Here is a 21,145-nt window from a genome sequence, read left to right on the forward strand (position 1 = left end):
ATAAGTGATAAGCTAAACAAATTATGAAGCTAAATGCAAATTGCTGTTAATGAGCTGACTGATCATGCATGGAGGGACCCTGGGATGTTGTGATAATAGGGGCATTTCCCTGTACACATCTCTGCATCACCAGAGCACCTCTACTTCAGCCTCCAGAAGCTCACTCCATTGGGCATAGAAGGGGCCAGCATGCTCCCAGTCACTTCTTGCATGCTTTGGGCAGGTGGGGCGAGCCACACTGGGGTCCAAGACTCAAAGCCACACTTCAAGCTCCACAGAGCTGTTCTCTGACCACTCAGCCACAGCAATTAATGACTCTCCCTGGATGTTCCCAGCCAAAAGATCCAATCAGAGTCCACAGGAGCTGCCTTAACCACCTTGCAAAAATGCGTACATCAGAAGAAATTCATACAACAATGCTGATGAATTTTCACGAGGTCTCTTTTAAAGAGAGAGAAATAGCAAACTGATTCAGAGGATCTGAGGTTGGAAAAAGGTGAAAGAGACAGTGTCAGGGAACTGCCATCAGAGCGAAAGGCAAAGGAGAGGCTCTCCGATTCTGCAGGAGAAGGTACCAGCACTAGGTGGAGATGCAGCTTGGTAGAGGAGGAAGGAAATCGGCGTAACACCAGGGATCAAGGAGGGGAAATGGGGGAAGCGGAGGGAGAGCTCCGGGATTCTTCCCTGGACGTCAGTGAGGAAAGCACTGGTCCTCCACTACCCACGCCCTCCCTGCGCAGAAGACTCCCGTGCAATGAAAGGCGGAGACGACTGGGAGTCAAACAGCTTTTATGCTGGAAAAGGTTCAAGAAACACCCACAGACAAATTCTGCTAGCGACTGAGACAGCCACGCTGAGATGGGCTGTGCAGTCAGGACGGTTTAACCAAGGCAATTAAGCCCCCCTAACGGGGACAATTTACGCACGAGTAACTCAACCCCATTACAGACAGACACACACCCCCCCCCCACAAACGTGGTTGTGGTGATGGCCAGGAGGTGGGCCTCTCTTCTGGCCAGTGTGGAAAGGGACGCAAGGGGGGACGCTGCACCTGTGGGAGAGCAACCTGTTTGAGAACAAGGGGAGAGACTGAAAGAAAGGTTCAGTCGGCAGCTGGAGCACATGGCCCCTGAACCTGCATGCATAGGAGGTGCCTGTGGGGTGGAGGAGAGGAGAGGGTATGGTGCCACCTGAGTGTTCAAGTGGGGGAGACTTCAGTGACTGCGAATGTACATACTCTTCTCCCCTGTCGCTGCCCTGTTTGGGTGTGGCAGTGAGGCATGTATGGCGACCGAGTCTTCTGCTCCATGTATGTGGCCATGTGAGGTAATTAAAAAATGTCCTTGTCCTTAGTTTCCCCTCCTTGTGAGCTGTAAGTGTATATAGCAAAATGCCAGAGATATCTCCGGATGTGACTGGATGCTGAATAACACCATAACTAAACCTCTATTGTAGCAACGTGGGCAGGGCTCCCTCACAGTGAAATTAATGGAAGGGAAATGTCTTGCCCCAGGGTTGGTGATGGTGCAATGGATGCACCAATGTGGGCATCAAGGTGTATAGCCTTTGGCCAGTGTCCAGCGCCACATCCTTACTCTGTTTTCTCCCAGTCCACCAGGGTATCTTCACTGGGGAGGACAGTGCTGGTGGAGTGTACCTGAGGCTTCACCCACAAGGCAGAACAAGGCTTCCACCAGATTGCGTGGCATTTTAGCCGACAGATCTTGAACAGAGGAGGATTGTGACATTAATCCCAGTAAACATGCACTGCAGTGAGGCAGTCCAATCTTGGGCATATTTACTTGGAAGTAAGCCTCGCTGAATTCAGTGGGACTTCACTTTAAACAAGCGTACCTAGGCTGCAGCTTAATACAAAATTACCTGAGAGCAAGCTGCGATGAACTTCAGTAGGATTTGCTTCCAAGAACTATGCAAATGCTTAGACTTTTAATCATGGATGTGGTACATGGTGTTTAACACTGAAATGATGAGTTGACCAAAGATTAGTGACCAAATTGAAAACTGTGAAACCTTTTTTTTCTATCGAAATGATAATGGTGGCGGCAAGCCATGGGCTCGGATTTTATTTTACAAAAAGTCCTTCCTTAATTTATCTGCTGTATAACATGAACCTAAGCATATTTACCGGGATGTAAATTGAGTGAGTTCAATTAGACTTACTTCCTAGTAAGCTTGCTTTTGATTGCAACCATGCAGCCCAATTGTATGTATATTTATTTGGAAATGGTCTGCACAGGGTTCAATGGAGCTTACTCCCACATGAGTGGACCATAGGATTGCAACTGTAGGATTCAAAACTGTACATATATCCCTTGCTCCCCTGAATCTTTAGTGCCGCAGAACCCACCTGAGTCTGTAACTTTATGCAACCAGAGGCATCTTTGCAAGCTCCTGAAGTTCAGCCTCTTTGCAGCCACACCTGCTTCTTTGTCCCTGGTGTTGCTATGGTGACTTCTCAGGTGGCAGCCATGGAATGAGGCCCCTGGGTACCTCGAGATGATAAAGAGCACAACACTTTCAGCAACAACGACACTGGTGTTGTTGTCTTTCCTTCTGGTCCTGAGTGCTTTTTAAAGATATATAGATAAACTTTTACATGCAAGGAAGGAGAAATAATAGTTGAAGACCATCTTCTCTAGACCTGGCTTATAGATTTCCTGGGATTCCCTCTGGGGCCAGCAACTACGAAATGGCGCCACGTACGGTGTGTCTCCCTTTGAAAGGGTAGGCTGAAAATCTGAGTCTAGGCATTTTCACTCTTGCAGGGATGGATCCAGAAAATCTGCATGGACTGCCTGTGAGTACAGCATGACAATTACACAGCGGGGGGTGCTATAATCAACCCAGGGCTATGTCATCTCTCAAATAAATATGTAAATAATCTGCACCAAGAAAGCCATGTTTCTACATTTTCCCCATGTAATTTATTCTGCTTTTCCTATTCATGGGGAGGGAGAATTAAGTTCTGCAGGGCTTTAATGCTTCTCATTCAGCCAATGAACGTTCTAATTGCTCTGTTCCTTTAGCTCCAGAGATTTCACCAGGCATTGCCCACACACTTTACCTGAAGGTGTGAGGGCTGTAAACTTTCTTGCTTTTTACAATCAATGCCAGATTCTATGGCTGTTTTGCACTGCGAAGCACTGTAGAGTACACACACAAGGCACTGAATATGCTATCACCATCACTTCCTCAATCTGTCTGTGATAAGTGTGTATACAGGAGGCATGACATGGAATGACATGGAATCCGTGCTTTGTATTTGAATGTGACAAGTAGGTATGTCTTTTGAATGCAGTGCATCATGAAAAAATAAATAAACATGCCTAAGTTGTAGGTATGGCAGATGGGAAAGGATGGAACACAACACAATGGAAGAGTGAAATCCTGTCTCCAGAGAAGGTGACGATGAATTTGTTGGGCAGGGGGGATATTCCAAAGAAATCAAAGGCTACTATTCACTACTGTGTGACTACAAAAGGAAAGGTATATCAGCTAGCTGATTTATATGGTGCTATAAGCAAAATAAACTATCAAAGGGAGTGGGGAGTTCAACAGCAAGCAGATCCCTGCTTCAAAGACCTTACAATCAAATTTTCAGCAAGTGAGAGACATGAAGGAAGGGAAAGCAAAGCAGCAGGGATGAACCAGAGAGGAGCAATTAATTGTTTTTAGGCTTTGTTTTAAGTTGCAGGTGAGGCCAAGGTTAAGGGGTGAGTGAGGAAAGATTTGAAAAAAGAGAGGAAGAGTCATCCTAAAAATAGTCCTGTGTATAAGAGCTCAAATGCAGAGCATTATACACAAAACTGAACGTCAATGTTGAATGAATTGCCTCCTTATTTGCATTCTGTTGCTAGGCTGGGTTTTCTAAGAAGGACTTGTTTTCAAATTCATATATCCCAAGACAATAACTTCCTCACCCACTATTCCCTTGCTCTTGACTAGAAGTTTACAGAAGCTGAAGCCATATTAAAATGAGGGTTGTTGCTCTGGGAGTTTCATAGAGCAACCTGGAATGCCTTTATTGCTTTGCTTCTTTGCTTCTTCAAGTTAACTGTACACAAAATACTGCACCTCTATATCCTGCAACAGGGCCTCCAGCTGAAATAGCTTCTCGGGGTCTGTCAGTTGTATATACGAGATATCTTCAAAATATTTGAAATGTTGCTATCCAGCTCCTCCTTCTGCTAGGCAATATTCTTCCATTCTGCATATCTCAAGTTTGTTGACCTTCCGCACAAAAAGTTTCAAAGAGATTCTCTGAAAAGTATGATTGATAAAAGCCAATAATAATCTTCCCCCAGTCCAACATAACAGCTTGGCCTCCAATATTGAGAAACAAGACATCCTTTATCTTTATTCCCTCAGGGGACTCTTCACGGTGGTCATATACCGAGACAGTAATCCATAACTGCTTATTGTTTATTCATTAATTCACATTGAAGTCCATATCTTCCAATTCCATTTCCTGTTGCTCATGGTTTTCCATCCTTTTTTTTAAAATTGGTTCCCATTTTCTCTTCTTCCATCCTTTTTTCATGAATGTTGTCAGAGACTTAGTAGCTTTGCCCTCTAATTTAACTCCAAATTCTATGCAGCTCTGTCTCTGCCGGCTCAGGATAATTAGTAATTTCTCTGCTCGTGGTTTCCTTCTCCTCCAACATCATAACTCCACCTGTCAGAGCTGCTTGAAGATCCTAGCTCACGGAGGATCACGCTAGCCAGCGATCATTAAGTAAAAGTCTTTATTGAATTACAGTTTCCATTCTCACGCTGCTGCTCGCAACTCTACGCCTAGTAGCTAGGTCGGCGAAGCTCCGTCTGAGTCTCCGCCCCGTGTGCACCAACTTAATATCCTAGCCTTGCTCCACCTTTTCCGCCTGACTGTCCTCCTCTGGGTCCCTCTACCCCCCGGGGCTTCTTCCTTCCGGGATTCTTCTGACGCTGACCCGGACCCTCCTGCCTCCTTGCGCCGGGCTTTAGGACCTGGTTCCCTTTCGGGGCTGCTTACTGCGCCGCCTTCCTCTGCATTTGAACTTGGCGCGCGCGCCCAACCTTCCACTTTCCTCTTAACCGTTTCTTCGCTCCCCGATGGAGGTGTGGCCACTCCTGACTCATGCCCTCCCTCCTGTGGTGAGCTGCCAGCGCTTCCCCCCTGGCTCCCTTCCTCTTCCCTGCTTCCTGGCGGTGACGCTGGTCCCGATTTCCAGCTGCTCCCCCCTGAGTCCCCTCTGGCTCTATCTTCCTGGGGTGCCCCCCTAGACTCCCCCCTTGCCCTGGCCACTGGTGCTCCTTTCTGTGAATCCTCTGATTCACTGGAAAGACTAGGAGATCTCGGGTCGTCGTCATCACTCATCTTTTCTTCTGCCTCCTCCCCTTCGCTCTCTGTTTCCTCCCTTGCCCGTGCCTCTGCTCCTAAACCCCTGACATCCATCCCCCCCTCGAAGCCCCCCATTCCCCCCTCCCCTCCTTCCGGTGCTGGAGCTGGGGGCTGCTGTTGCAAAGTGACGAACGTCGGATATCGGTCGCTTCCCGTGGCGGGCCTCCATCTGAACTCTCCCGGGTCTTCCTCCCTGCTCTCGTCGACGACGGTCACCTCCGCTTCCATCTCTGTGCCGCCGTGCTCGAAACCAGGGTCGTCCCCGAAAATGTCCATGTCCGTCTCTCCCTCACTTCCTCCTGGCGGCGTTGCTCGTCCTGAGCATTCCAGCCACTTTCTGCGGAACTGCTCCTCTGGCCTATCGTCCCACCAATACGAGGGTTCTGAGGCAGATCCCGAGGGTGACCCCTCCGGGGAACGGACGTCTCGTGTCGGTTCCTCGTCCGAGTCGAACCCCCGGAACGTGCTGGCCGAAAGCGTGGGCGTGAAAAGCCAGTCGTCGAAAAAGTCTGCTGGCATAGGTCTATGTGGGAAGAGGGCATGAAACTCGTCTTTGAGCAGAGGTTCGTCTAAGGCGTAGCCCGGCACCCAGCTGTTCGCACTGGCCGGGGTGCCCTCCTTGGCGAGAAAGTATTCTACCCCCTCTTCCCCCCATCTGGAGTCCAAAATCTCCGTGACTTCGTTGATGCGCTCCTTCTGTGCCACTCCCGCGTGCCCTGTTCTGTCTCTGGCCGGACTCGGCGCCGTTCCGGGTTCCTGGAACCTGTGCGGTGCCTTGTAGGGAGTGAGCACCGATCTGTGGAATACCGGATGCATTCTGGAACCCTCCGGAAGTGCCAGTCTGAAAGCTACCGGGTTGACCTGCTCTTCGACTTGGTAGGGCCCCAGTTGTTTATGCCCTAGTTTCTTCTTGGCCAACGACCTGGCCGGCACTGCGTGGGCTGCTAACCAAACCCAGTCTCCCACGTGGAGCTCTTCTCCAACCCTTCTGTGCTTGTCTGCTTGTACCTTGTATGCGTGCTTGGCCAGCTCCAGGTGGCGCCTCAGCTGATCGTGGACTTCCTGCAGCTCCGACGCGAACGCATCTGCTGTCTGCGGCTCCCCCTCCCCCATTCTTTCCAGTCCCGGGAAGGTTCTGGGGTGCCTCCCGTTGTTGGCGAAGAACGGCGTGACCCCCGTGGACACGTGCTTCGTGTTGTTGTAGGCGAACTCGGCAAGCGGCAGGTAATCCACCCACGTCGCAGGCTGTTGATTTGCATAACATCTCAGGTACTGCTGCATGATGGCATTGACCCGTTCCGCTTGCCCGTTGGTCTGCGGGTGTCTCGCCGACGCCAGGTTGATCTTGACGTTCAGGAAGCCCATCAGCTTCTGCCAGAAATTCGAGATGAACTGCCGCCCCCGGTCGGACAGAATAGACCGTGGCAGACCGTGAACCTTGAACACGTGGTCTATGAACAGTTTGGCGGTTTGCTCCGCCGTGGCCACCTTAGCACACGGAATGAAATGCGCCATCTTGGAAAACAGGTCCACCACCACCAGCACTGCCGTCTTGCCCCTTGAGCTGGGCAGATCCGTGACAAAGTCCAGGGCCACCCTTTCCCAAGGTTCGACCGGAGTTTGCAGCGGTTCCAACAGTCCGGCCGGCGGTTTGTGCACTGGTTTGGCCCTCTGGCAGGTGTCACACCTCGCCACGTAGTCTGCGACCTCCCCTCTCATTCCAGGCCACCAGAAATCCCTGGCTACTAATTCCACCGTCTTCTCCTTGCCAAAGTGCCCGGCCGTGGGCGCGTCGTGCAGCTGCTGCAGCACCTTGGCTCGAAGTTCGTCTCCCGGCACGTAGATGGCCCCTTTACGGATGAGCAATCCATCTCTTAGCTGGAAACCGTCGGCCGCTGCCTTGCCCCTTTGCACCTCTGCCATCTTTGCTTGTGCGAAGGAGTCCCCCTGCAACGCTCGTCGCACCGCCTCTAGGTCCACGGTCGCCGCGGCGCACGCCCACACTGTTGGTGCGAAGATGTGCATGGCGGCCGCTGGTGTTGCGTCCTCCAGATACTGTGGCTTACGGGAGAGAGCGTCTGCCATGATGTTGGTGTCCCCCGGGACATACTCTATTCGGAAGTCGAAGTTCGCAAAGAACTCAGCCCAACGTATCTGCCTCTGGTTCAGGAACTGTGCCGTGCGCCAGTGCTCTAGATTCTTGTGGTCCGTGCAAACCTGCACCGTGTGCTTGGCGCCGATCAGAAAGTGCCTCCACGCCTTGAACGCTGCGTGAATGGCCAGCAACTCCCTGTCCCATATGGTGTAGTTCTGCTCGGACTTGCTGAGCTTCCTGGAGTAAAACGCTCCCGGTCGCCACACCCCCTGCGGGTCTTTCTGCAGCAGGACCGCCCCCACGGCTCTGTCCGAGGCGTCTGTCTCCACCCTCATCGGCTTGCTGGGGTTGACATGAAGCAGCTGCTCTTCCGACGCGAAGAGACGCTTGAGTGCCTGAAAGGACTGCTCCGCCTGCTCTGTCCAAATGAACTTCTTTTTCTTGGAGCTAAGCGTGTCAGTGATGGCCGCCGTCTGCATCGCGAAGCCCTTGATAAACTTGCGATAGAAGTTCGCAAAGCCGACAAACCGTTGGACCTCCTTCCGGTTGCGCGGGCTCTTCCAATCCAACACCGCTCGAACCTTGGCGCTGTCCATGGCGAGCCCCTTGTCAGACAGCTTGTAGCCCAGAAAATCCACCTCCGGCACGTCAAATTGGCACTTCTCCAGCTTGGCGTAGAGCCTATGTTGCTTTAGCCTGCTCAGCACTTCCTTGACGTGTTTGTCATGCTCCTGCTGCGACTCCGAAAAGATCAGGATGTCATCTAAGAAACAGACGCACGTCTTGTAGAGAAGTCCCGCCAACACGTGATGCATAAATGCTTGAAAAACGTGGGAGCCATTTTGCAATCCAAAAGGCATAACTCTATATTCGTAGGTCCCCAGTGGCGTGAACATGGCTGTCTTCCACTCATCACCCTCCCGCATGCGAATGAGGTTGTACGCCCCCCGCAGGTCCAACTTGGTGAACACTCTGCCCTTCCGTACCTTTGCGAGGAGGTCGTCAATTCGGGGCATGGGGAAGTCCGATGGCCTAGTCACACTGTTCAAAATCCTGTAATCCACTACGAGTCTCTTTTGGGGCGTGTCCCGCTTCTTAACAAAGAATACGGGACTGCCCCCCACTGCCCTGGACTCCCGGATGAAGCCGCGCTGCAAATTATGATCAATGAACTCCTTGAGTTCTTGCAGTACGTCCTCTGACATGGAATACAGTTTCCCTTTAGGCAGCGCCGCCCCCGGCAGCAGGTCAATTTTGCAGTCATATGGTCTGTGAGGGGGTAGCCTGTCTGCCTCCTTCTCGCAGAAAACTTCCAAAAATTCAGCGTACTTGTGGGGAATCGCTTGCAGCGTGCCTAGCAGCAGCTGTGACTCCTCTTCCTCTCCTTCCTGCCTGGGCACGATGCAGTGTTCAGCACAAAAGGAAGAGCCGAAGGTCAGCTGCCTCTGGTACCAAGCCATCGTTGGGCTGTGCTTGTCCAGCCAACTCATGCCCAATACAATGGGCGTGTCAGATAGTTGAGTGACGTTGAAGCTGATGATTTCTCTGTGATTCCCAAGTCGCATCACCATTGGTGGCGTCTGCTTCACCACTTGCCCCCCGAGCAGCTCCCTGCCATCCACCGTGACAACCTGCAGGGGCAGTGTGGCCGGCAGCAACTGCACAGCGTGCCTGTCGACAAAGTCCTGCCCTATAAAGTCCGCATTGCTGCCTGAGTCAATGGTGATTGGCACGTCCATGGTGATTCCATTGGGCAGCTGGAGAGATGCTGTGAGCCTCACTACTGGTTTGGGCGGGAGGGGGTTCACGGGCTGTAAAATCTCTGGGGACTGCGTCACTAACACGTCTGGCTGGGCCCCAGTGCCTCTTCCTCCAGCCAGACAGCGTCGTTTCCCTGCTGTGGTCCTCCTTGCTGCGTTGCTGCAGTCACCATTGCTGAGGCTGCAGTGAGCTTGTGGGGCCTCTGGGGACACTCTTTTGCCATATGCCCTGGCTCCTCACAGACGTAACACTTCCTGTTCCCTCTAGGAGGCTTCGCTTTCACTGCTGCCGGTGCTAGGGCTCTGGTTGCTGACTGAGCCCTTGCACCTCCAACCTCCATAGGTTCGGCTCCTCCTCCTGGCGGAGGCGTGGATTGCGCCCGCGCTGTTTCTCTGGGAAGGAAGGAGGGGCCCCCGGCTGGTTCGCGCCCTCCACGCCCTTCGTCCCTGCTCCACGGACGTCCTTCCAGCCTCACCCCCACTGCCAGTGCCCTCTGAACGACCTCCTGGGTGGTTCGGGGTCTCTCCCCCCTCGCAATCTCATCTTTAATCGAGTTGTGCAGCCCCTCCCAAAAGAGGTCTCTTACAGGAGCCGAATCTCTGTCCCATTCCAGGGCACTGACCAAGGCGAAAAAGCGGGCATGATACTGCCTGACGCTGGCCCTCCCTTGTCTCAGCCCATGCACCTCCTTCCGTGCAAGATCCACGTCAATACTTGATAAAAAACACCCATCCATCGCTTTAATAAAGGCATCTGCATTCTGGAGCGCCGGATCCTTATCTCTCCATAAATTGCGTAGCCAGGCTTTCGCATCCCCATGCAAATGGGACATGATGAACCCCACTCTCTCTTGTTCATCTCTAAAGTCTTTATGCAGCAGTTGCAGTGCGCACAGTACGTCGGCTCTAAAGTTGGGATACTGTTGCAGGTTCCCATCGAAGTGAGAGACCAGCCCGCCTGTCCGTCCCGCCAACCCAATTCCCTCCTGCCGGGGTGTCTGCTTTGTCAGCACGTCTAACCTGACCTGGAGATCCCTGCAGGCGGCAGCTGCTTCCTCCTCTCTCTTCCTGGATGCGAGAGCCTCGGCGTTCAGTTGTGCCACTGCGTTTCTGAGTTCCTCTATCTGCTGCTCAGCCGTCATGTCGTCTGCCGTTCGTGAGCTCGCTAGTAGGCACCTGTTTCTCTCCCCTCCTCGAGGCTGTAGATGCCCACAAGAGCGAGACGGAGCTTACTGTCAGAGCTGCTTGAAGATCCTAGCTCACGGAGGATCACGCTAGCCAGCGATCATTAAGTAAAAGTCTTTATTGAATTACAGTTTCCATTCTCACGCTGCTGCTCGCAACTCTACGCCTAGTAGCTAGGTCGGCGAAGCTCCGTCTGAGTCTCCGCCCCGTGTGCACCAACTTAATATCCTAGCCTTGCTCCACCTTTTCCGCCTGACTGTCCTCCTCTGGGTCCCTCTACCCCCCGGGGCTTCTTCCTTCCGGGATTCTTCTGACGCTGACCCGGACCCTCCTGCCTCCTTGCGCCGGGCTTTAGGACCTGGTTCCCTTTCGGGGCTGCTTACTGCGCCGCCTTCCTCTGCATTTGAACTTGGCGCGCGCGCCCAACCTTCCACTTTCCTCTTAACCGTTTCTTCGCTCCCCGATGGAGGTGTGGCCACTCCTGACTCATGCCCTCCCTCCTGTGGTGAGCTGCCAGCGCTTCCCCCCTGGCTCCCTTCCTCTTCCCTGCTTCCTGGCGGTGACGCTGGTCCCGATTTCCAGCTGCTCCCCCCTGAGTCCCCTCTGGCTCTATCTTCCTGGGGTGCCCCCCTAGACTCCCCCCTTGCCCTGGCCACTGGTGCTCCTTTCTGTGAATCCTCTGATTCACTGGAAAGACTAGGAGATCTCGGGTCGTCGTCATCACTCATCTTTTCTTCTGCCTCCTCCCCTTCGCTCTCTGTTTCCTCCCTTGCCCGTGCCTCTGCTCCTAAACCCCTGACACCACCATTTGACTGTTTCACTCCTCCAGACACCTATGTGGAAGACCTCTCAATTTCATCATCTATTGCCTCCAGCTTTACCATTCCATTCGCACGTTCTGGCAATCCTCCATTAGTATTTTCCCCCAAGTACTCTTTCCCCCTCAGTCCATTTTTATTCACTGTTCTGTGCATTTCCATTCTAAGTTCTTCCAATTGATCATTCAGTAGTTGTCGCATGATACCAGCAATCAGTGGGGTGTTTTTCCAGTATTTTCACCATACTGAGTGTCCCCCCCCCCCGAGATCCACACAGTCCTTGCTTACATTCCTAACATTCAACTCTCACAGTGAGCAGCCATGTAGTTTCACATTACAGTCAGCACATTCATCAGTGAATAGGAAGATTTAAAATAAGACAAAAGAAAGTGAAAATTTCTCCTACTTGGGGAATCTCCTGTCTGTTTATAAAGTTTCTTTGCTATTTTTTTACTGGAGCTCACTTTTTGCTAGTTTTGCTTTCAGCCCCTTAATGGTTTCTCCTCTTAAGCCAGCAGCCTGGTCATATTGCAGACGGACATTTTAGCCAGCAGAGAGATGGCCTTGGTCATAATTTATAGAAGTTTTGGAAATAATTGTAGAAAGGGAAGTTAGCTTATATTTATCATAAGGACTAACCCCCAGGATGGTTATGCAGTGTTCAGGAATGATTACGGTTCTTCCACTATTGGTTGCTCACTCCATCCGTTCAGGTCCTTTGAAGATTTCTTGTTCCTGCAGCATGGGAGCAGCCCTTTTAGAGCACTGGAAGTTAATCCCCGTTATCCCTGTTCTTTAGAGGTCACTGTTTTACATGCTGCAGGTCCTTTTGTGCCATTAGAAGCACAAAGCATCAGATACTGAACAGCCCTTGATGGAGATCATTGCAGTAAGCGCTACGGCAGTGAGTCGCTCCCCTTCCTAGCTATGCCATTTTGAGAAATCGAACTGGCTTGCATTCCAGTGACCTTCTCCCAGTCTTTTTCTCGTATGTAGAACTGCACTTTGATAGGTTTGCACCCGCAAAGTTACTGAGAAGCCCCCTTCACGGCAAACACGTGTATATAAATTGGAAGTAGAGGTGGTGGGGATGTGGACGTTGAGGTTCTGCATGCAACCACCACCTACTTCTAATATGGCTTATATCTCTTCCAGTTTGTTTGTTTGTTTGTTTTGTTTTAAACTCCCTCAAGTTCCCTGTGGGAAATTCTTAGCATAGGTAAGAACTAATCTTTGTTTATGTGGGGCTGAAATGACTCTTTACTGGTTTCCAGATACATTTAAGCTGCAATCCTTAGCTATATATTTTTGGGGAGAAAGCACCGGTGTACACAGTGGAACATGTTTCCAAATCAACATGTAAAGAAATGAGTTACAAATCTGCTGCATTTTCTTTGACCTGAAAATATTGTGGCCCTTTAAAGTCAGAGAAGTTTTTCTTTAACCCCTACATACGATGGGGGGAAAATTCCTCCCAATGTCCCCAGGAGCACCAGAAACTGTCTGAAACATGGGGCTTGTGCACCATGAAGATGTGCCCAATTAAATGTTATTGGGGTTTTCGCATAATTGGGAGTTTAATTTGCTGTATTCGGGTTCAAAATAGAATTTCCCCAGGTCAGATTTGCAAGGGTGAAGCACCAACCATCTTGCATAGTATATTTTTAAATTTAAAGTCACTGCTGCATTTTTTGATTTACAGAGCAAGAATGAATACTCAGAATCTTTTTTTAAAAAATAATAAGTGATCCAGAGTATCTATAAGAACATCAGAAGAACATTTCAGCATTAGGCCCAGGTCCACTTAGCTCTGCACTTAGATCCACTTGGATCATTTCAAGGAATACTGGGAACAAGCAGGTACAGTGGTACCTCGGGTTAAGAACTTAATTCGTTCTGGAGGTCCGTTCTTAACCTGAAACTGTTCTTAACCTGAGGTACCACTTTAGCTAATGGGGGCCTTCCTCTGCTGCTGCGTGATTTCTGTTCTCATCCTGAAGCAAAGTTCTTAACCCGAGGTACTATTTCTGGGTTAGCGGAATCTGTAACTGGAAGCGTCTGTAACCTGAAGCGTCTGTAACCCGAGGTACCACTGTAATTGGTGGTCCACCAGAAATTGGCCAGTGGAACATTATGAACCTTCATCTTCTTTCTGACCACTTCTGGATTAAAATGTGGTTTAGAAGAACATGACATATATTTCATGACATACATAATTTCTGCATTGCAGAGGGTTGGACACTAAATGATCCTCAGGGCATCTTCCAACTCTACAACTCTATGATTTATAAAAGTATGAACAACGAGGAGAGAGGAGTTCCCCCTTCTCGTAAATTAGGACTTGGAGATCCCACAGTCAAGCTGATTGACAGTAGGCAAAAAAATGTACTCCTTCATATAGTCCATAATTGACTTATCCGGTTCACTAAGACAAGGTCTGGGAATGACAAGTGGCTTAGATGGCTTTTAGAAAGGATTAGACACATTCACAAAGGATAGGACTTCCAGGAGCTATTAGGTAGGCTAAGCAAACATAACTTCTGTGGGGGGAGTTGCAAATGAAAAGATGTGTATATGTGGGGAGGAAGAGAACCCCAAGCAGACAAGAGGGTCAGGGCTTTGTGGCTATCAGGACCAACGGAATTTTGAGAACAGGTGAGGATCAGCTGCAGGGATGGGGGTAGGATTGTCAAGCACAACCAACACCAACAAAGTTATAAGTACAGTAGAGAGGCCAAACTCCTCTCTCTGCATTATACATGGAGGCTTCAGGAAAGATATTATCTCTCCCCTCCTCCCCCTTGCTTCTTCCCCAACTTTCGCCATGTAGTAGGTTCTTGCTTCAAGGTGGCAGGAGCAAGGAACTGGAGCACCTTTCTTAGGGGGCGTAATATAGCAGGTCCCTCCTTCTGACTACCAAATGTAGTCAGGGGAGAAACGAAAAGGGGCGGCATTCACTCCAGTGCCCTGCTGTTGAGTACGAAGGGGCATCTGACTAGATGAGATGACCTGATCCATCAAATTGGCAGATACAGCAAATCGGTTCTTATGTTCTTAGGGGGCTGGGAGTTGTGTCTTGCAGTCCATGGCCTGGCTTGAATAATCTCAAGTTATTTGTTCCATAAGACGCTTTCTGCAGGGCACCTGCACTCTGTTGCATTATACTGCTTAATCTGAGCCCCGTCCGTCTCACTCCTCTCATATAACTGCTAATCGCTGCAGTTGCTGCCCGTATCACGTGTCTCCATGGCTTATGGGCAGGAAGACATTGAGTCCCCTTTCTTGAATTTGTCACCGGAGGCTTCTTTCAGTAACTTTCTTTGAACTTTCCTCCAGGTTATCAACAACTACCTGGATGGGGCTCAAACAGGTTCCACGGAAAGGCTCACACCTGGAGGGATGCACTTCCGAGACAGCAAGAGGAAAGTGGACTATGTTTTAGCTTATCACTATCGGAAATCTACCTCGCAGTCCAGTGGTGGTTCTCCAAGCCTCTCGCAGAGACCTCCTTCTTTGGCTATCATTTCTAATGGGGAGACGGCCAAAAGTCAATCTGAACAGCAGCCACAAGGCCAGGGAGCAGCTTCTCCAGATGCTGAGGTCATCGATCTGGGGCCATTGGAGGCTCTGGAGGAAGCGAAACACGAGCAGAGGAAAGAGTTTGAAAGCAACCTGATGGAAGCTGGTCTGGAGATAGAAAAAGATGCAGAGGTAAGAACTGCCAACAGACAGGTAGGAAAGATCTGATGGGCGAGGCCAGAAATCAGGCTGGACTGTTAGCTTTCATTTTGCAAACAAAGTAAGTACCTAAGGCAGTCATGTCCAGAGTCCGGCCTGTGTGGCAGTCAACAACAACAATTTCAATCCTAAAAAAGGTCAAAAAAAGGTCAACAACATTGGTCGGCCCTCACACATGTTCACTTCATCAAATCTGGCCCACTTTGAAAAAAAATTGGGCGCCCCCGGGCTCTTGCTCAAAAGTTGTCAGACAAAATGCGTGCTCCTCCCCCAGCCCCAAACATCAATGAAATGGGCTGCCCTGGTTGGTAGTCCCTGCCATACGGGGTTTTAGCCAGTTAAGTTAAATCAAAGCTGTGATGGGCAAGTCCCATTTTGAATATTACACAAGAGCTAGTGATTTCTAGAGCTCCCTTTTCTGCTTCGGTCTCATTGTTGCCCAATCCAAACTTTGCATGTGGGTAATAGTAGTGCCCATGTGCATGGCAGTAACTCTCCGCGGCCCATCCACTTCCTCCTCTCTCTGTGTCCTTCCAGGCATGCACATTCAACAATTTCATGGCTGATAATAAGTGTACATGCGACTTTAAATTATCGTTATTTTTGCAAAAAAAAAAAAGGATGTTATAGATTTTATCTATCAACTATTTTTGGAGAGAAATATAAAAGTGTACATTCAGTTTATGATGTCATTAAAATGTGTTGTACTTCCTTCTCAATGTTTGAATATTTTTATTTATTAGACTTATACCTCTACACCTTCTTCCAAAGGAGTCTAGAGCTATAGGAACTTTAATTTTTCCTGGGTTTATAAACAGGACAGCTTGGCCTGTTTTGAATCTGGTTTTGGTCAGCTTCCTATGCTCACTTTTCTGTGAGTTAGGCTGCAATCCTAATCCTATTTATCTGGGAGTAAACCCCATTGAGTTTAGCAGGATTTATTTTTCAGTAAATGTGGTGTGTATGTGTAGTTTTACTTACAACCTGTGAGAGTTGGTTCAGTCACCAAAGCACATGGCATGCTTACAGTATTGTGTGTGTTTGGTTTTTTTTGCCAGAGTTGGCAAGCTTTTCTCTTTCTGTTTGATATAGCTCTTGCTGTACAATAACATGGCAGTTGAAGCAAAAGCACAGTGTCCCTTTTGCAGCGATTTTATACCTCCTGCGCCTTCACAACAGCCATGTGAGATAAGTTTAGATGAAAGTTGGGGGCTAGTCCAATGAAGTGAGCACAACAATGATGAATTAAGTGACTTTTATATGTTTAAACCGTACGTTTTCAGAGAATGTATGTGCGTACCTGTACCTGCGTATCTAGTTATCAAGGCTGGAAAACTGGTTTTGCTTTTTGCCTGCTATGAAAAATGAGGAGTGGAGGGTGGGAGGTTGCCTGTTTTCCTAGGTTTGCTTGTGTTTTTATTTCCAGCGTTTCATCACCTTTTTATTCCAAATTATAAGGTTGTAGAAGTTAGTTTTTAATATATTAAGTTGCTCGGATGTTTTGGTCCTCTTGTTTTTACAATGTGGAACAGGGGAATGCTGGCGTAGAGAGAAATGTGCTTTACTTTAGGGAGTGTAGTTGTTATCCAATCTCTTGGAAAGTGTATTTCTTCTAGGGCAGGGATAGGCAAGCTAAGGCCCGGGGGCCGGATCCGGTCCAATCACCTTCTAAATCCGGCCTGTGAATGGTCCGGGAATGAGCGTGTTTTTATATGAGTAGAATGTGTGCTTTTACTTAAAATGCATCTCTGGGTTATTTGTGGGGCACAGGAATTTGTTCATTTTTTTTTTTCAAAATATAGTCCGGCCCCCCACAAGGTCTGAGGGACAGTTGACCAGCCCCCTGCTGAAAAAGTTTGCTGACCCCTGGAAATGCAGCAGTCAGATGGCGCATGGAGCGGGGGATGTTCGTTAAGTTGATTGTGACACCAATTGGCAGGAAGAGGTGATTAGCTGCTTTCCCATCCATGGGAGGAACATGGGGTTCTTAGGAGTGCGTTGGTGCTGCTGGAATAAAAACTTAAATGAATTGTTATTCAGAGAGCTTGAGGTGATGTCCATGGCTCTTTTCCTTTCCATTTTATCCTCACAAGATCCACGGAAACCAAGTGAGCTTCATGGCTGAGTGGGTATTGCAAATCCTCCGTGCTCAGAAGATCTTAAATCTTCACTGTATTCAGCATGAGCATCTGAACAGAGTCGCTGTAACTCTCAAATCGCTTTTGACCCTCCCTCTGTAAGAAATGCCATGCGCAAGATCAGCAGGTGAAAGACTGACAATAACATAACCCCTTGGCAGCTCATGAAACTTGATGTTGTGTAGGACTGCCATACGTCTGGAATTTCCCGGACACAGCCGGTATTCAGCTGTTGAAAACAGCGCATGGGTGGAAAACGATTAAATGTCCAGGAAAATCCGGACCTATGGGAACCCCTCTCAACAACTTTGGCCAAAAAAACCCTTAACACCTTTTGTGTCCAGATTTTCACTTTTTGAAATATGGCAACCCTAATGTTGTCCCTGCTGCCCTGTCCTGGTTTGGGGGTGGCATTGGAGAAGAGCAGGGTTCTCGTGCCTTAAACAGCTATACGACAAGCAGATATTAAACACAGTAAGCAGCAGAGAACTACAATTACAGTAGTGCCTGGCAAGACGAAATTAATCCGTTCCACGAGCCTCTTCATCTAGCGGTTTTTTCGTCTTGCGAAACAACCCTATTAGCGGATTAGCGGATTAGCGCTATTAGCGGTTTAGCGGCTATTAAAGGCTTAGCGGCTATTAAAGGCTTAGCGGCTATTAAAGGCTTAGCGGATTAGCGGCTAAAAGGCTATTAGCGGCTATTAAAGGCTTAGTGGATTAGCGGCTAAAAGGCTATTAGCGGCTATTAAAGGCTTAGTGGATTCGCGGCTAAAAGGCTATTAGCGGCTTAGCGGCTTAGCGGCTTAGAAAAAGGGGGGGAGCGAAAAAAAATCAGAACACTTGCAAGACGTTTTCGTCTTGCAAAGCAAGCCCATAGGGAAAATTGTCTTGCGAAGCATTAAAAACGGAAAACCCTTTCGTCTAGCGGGTTTTCCGTCTTGCGAGGCATTCGTCTTGCGGGGCACCACTGTTCATTGGTACATTACTTTTGTCTCTCTATCCTCACCTGCAAAAGAGGACACAACTTTCCTAGAAGCATAGAATTGTAGGGCTGGTTCTCTTGCATGCATGCATGCATGCACACACACACTGAGCAACATCTCTCTGACCCACCCCCCAACAATCAATTAAGCCCCTTTATATAGCTGACGGCCTCTGAGCATTGGCATCAGTCCCAGGGCACCATGGGCTCTCCTGAGGTCATGAGCGCTCAGCCAGTGCCCCACCAAGCCAGCCACTGCCCATAGCTGTCAACCGTCCCTTATTTGGTGGGAAAGTCTCTTATCCCAGTGCCGTGTCCCGCTGCTGTCCCTTATTGATGATGTCCCTTAAATTTCCTGGGTTTCAAAGGAAGCAGCTCCTCTCCCTCCCTCCCTGCCAGCCAGGGAGGAGGGAGGCTCCAACTGTGTTGCTTGGCTGCGTTGCTCACCCAATAAGGAGTCTAAGAACGACTGGGGGGTGGAGCTTGCATGCTTTGTGCCGATCAAATCGGCTGCGTTGCCTGGGGACTCGCCTTTGCTCAGCGCTTCCCAGCGGAGAGGTGACGGTGGTTTTCTTTACTGCATCCCCTTTGCCGGGTTGCTGCGCTGTGGGAACCACCGCGTGAGGCTTTGTTTGGCTGCCGATTGACTAAAATCCCTTATGTTGGCTGCTGATCCCTTATTTTTGAGGCTGCTGGTCCCTTATTTTCAAATCTGTAAGTTGACAGCCATGCCACTGCCCATGATTCTGATGTTCACGCCCATGATGCAGTCATAAGAAGTGCCTTGCTCTATCAGACCAAGGCCCACCTACCCCACATTCGCAGTCTCTACCCCTGCTCTACATGGACCATCAGTAGTTAAATGAAGCTTCAGTTGCGCTGCTCTTTAATAACCACAAATGGATCCTTTGCTGTATTCATTCATTATAGTATATGTCAAAGCCATAATAGGGCAGTCATTTGAGATGAGCTTTGGCACCTGGACAAAAAAGATTGCCTTGCAGGCTGTTGTGAATGAAATGCGGATTGAAAGGCACAAAGCATTTAGGAGATGAAGGCTATTTTTTTTTTAAAGCAGCCATTTTTTGATTCTTCTTCTAAAGGCAAGTAACCTTGCACCTCTTAGGACTTGGTCCCATAAACCCAGAGTTGTATACAACCCAGGACATCTTTTAGGCAAAACATCCCCGGTAAAGAAAGCTGAAAGGTGTCTGGTGCCTAGATGAAGATATATGGCATCAGTTTATGTTTCCTTGCTTAAAGATAGAGATGTTCTTATATTGCGATTTTACGTTGTGAATTGCCCTGAGACCTGCATGTATAGGGTGGTATATTATAATAATAATAATAATAATAATAATAATAATAATAATAATAATAATGCTCCTACTTAATCCAGGTCCATCTAATCATAAATGCTCCTCACCTCTGCCAATTTTGGCTCATTTATTGAAGAAAACTACTTGGTGAAAAGTGGAGGCAACAGGTTCCTGCACATTTATTTCCCGTAAGAAGTTGGATGCCAAATTAGAGGAAATTCTTAGATATATATTTCAGATTCTGAGATCAACAAGTCAGCTGGCATTAAGTTTCTTCAGAAATATGTCACTATTTACAAAAACAGTGTGTGGGGTTCAGCGCTGGTCCTTCTCAGAGCAGATCCATTGAAGTTAATGGACATGATTAACTTGGGGTCATGGATTTCAATGGGTCTGCTCTGCACAGGATTTAGCTGAATGCAACCCATTATGAATAGGGATAATTGATAATCTGGGATAATCTGCTAAAGAATGAATGGGACTATGAACGCCCTATTCCCACACCCCCTGGGGTGCCTTGGAGATGACCCTTTGTTGTTGTTTAGTTGTTTAGTCATGTCCGACTCTTCGTGACCCCCTGGACCAGAGCACGCCAGGCACTCCTGTCTTCCACTGCCTCCCACAGTTTGGTCAAACTCATGCTGATAGCTTCGAGAACACTGTCCAACCATCTGTCGTCCCCTTCTCCTTGTGCCCTCCATCTTTCCCAACATCAGGGTCTTTCCCAGGGAGTCTTCTCTTCTCATGAGGTGGCCAAAGTATTGGAGTCTCAGCTTCACAATCTGTCCTTCCAGTGAGCACTCAGGGCTGATTTCCTTCAGAATGGAGAGGTTTGATCTTCTTGCAGTCCATGGGACTCTCAAGAGTCTCCTCCAGCACCATAATTCAAAAGCATCAATTCTTTGGCGATCAGCCTTCTTTATGGTCCAGCTCTCACTTCCATACATCACTACTGGGAAAACCATAGCTTTTACTATACGGACCTTTGTTGGCAAGGTGATGTCTCTACTTAGGGTCCCTCTACAATTCTAGGATTCTGTGGGTTGGGTATATGGCTGGCAGGAGGAAGGAGGGGCCAAGACTAGAATAGAGACTTCATGTGATAACTGAGTGAAAGCATCACCAGAAGTACAAGGGGCTACACTACTAACCCCAAGCATAAAAGCCACATCTGGAAAACTAGCAGAATCTAGCAGACATTCCGTGTTCATTTCTATGAGATTTGCACCGGGGAAAATCTGTTTGAAGCTTTGTTAACCTAGGAAATCAGGGGGATTTTGAGCTGTAATTTCATGTGAAGAAATTTCAGGTAGTATTATGGCATACAGATATTTCCCCCTGTCATTTGAAATTTAATGCAACATGGCAGTATATCGAGTAAAAAAAAGTTACAGTTCCATAACACAACAGGTAATGCAACGTAAAAGGAAGGTTAGAATCCGGGACAGAAGTGCTAGCGTTAGAATCAGGAAAATGAACATAGCAATCTCCACTTCTGCACATCTCTCATTGCTGGTTCTTAATGGCAGCTTTCTGATGGTGCCATAGAGGCAGGATTCTAATGTCCTGTTAGCCTGTGATAGCTGTGCAGCTCAGCTTCCACCCTGCTGTCCTTCCATTAGTGATCTTTCAGCAGAGTCATCATCCATTCAAACCATTCACTCATAGGATTACAGTACATAATTAGGAAATTAAAGACAGCAGTAG

At 48.7% G+C, this 21,145-nt stretch overlaps 1 protein-coding gene across 1 annotated transcript in view; it reads left to right on the forward strand.

Annotated features, from left to right (window-relative positions):
• Nucleotides 1-2,557: 2,557 nt before the first annotated feature.
• Nucleotides 2,558-21,145, forward strand: part of ANO2 (anoctamin 2) — a 155,165-nt gene continuing 136,577 nt past the window's right edge. The window contains exons 1-2 of the mRNA XM_083503337.1: nt 2,558-2,818; nt 14,596-14,970. Of these exons, the coding sequence (XP_083359463.1) occupies nt 2,789-2,818; nt 14,596-14,970 (405 nt within the window). The 5' untranslated portion in view covers nt 2,558-2,788. The remainder of the gene's footprint in view (nt 2,819-14,595; nt 14,971-21,145) is intronic.

Source organism: Podarcis liolepis (genome assembly GCF_965112155.1).
Source record: "Podarcis liolepis genome assembly, chromosome: 5".
Classification (NCBI taxonomy): domain Eukaryota; kingdom Metazoa; phylum Chordata; class Lepidosauria; order Squamata; family Lacertidae; genus Podarcis; species Podarcis liolepis.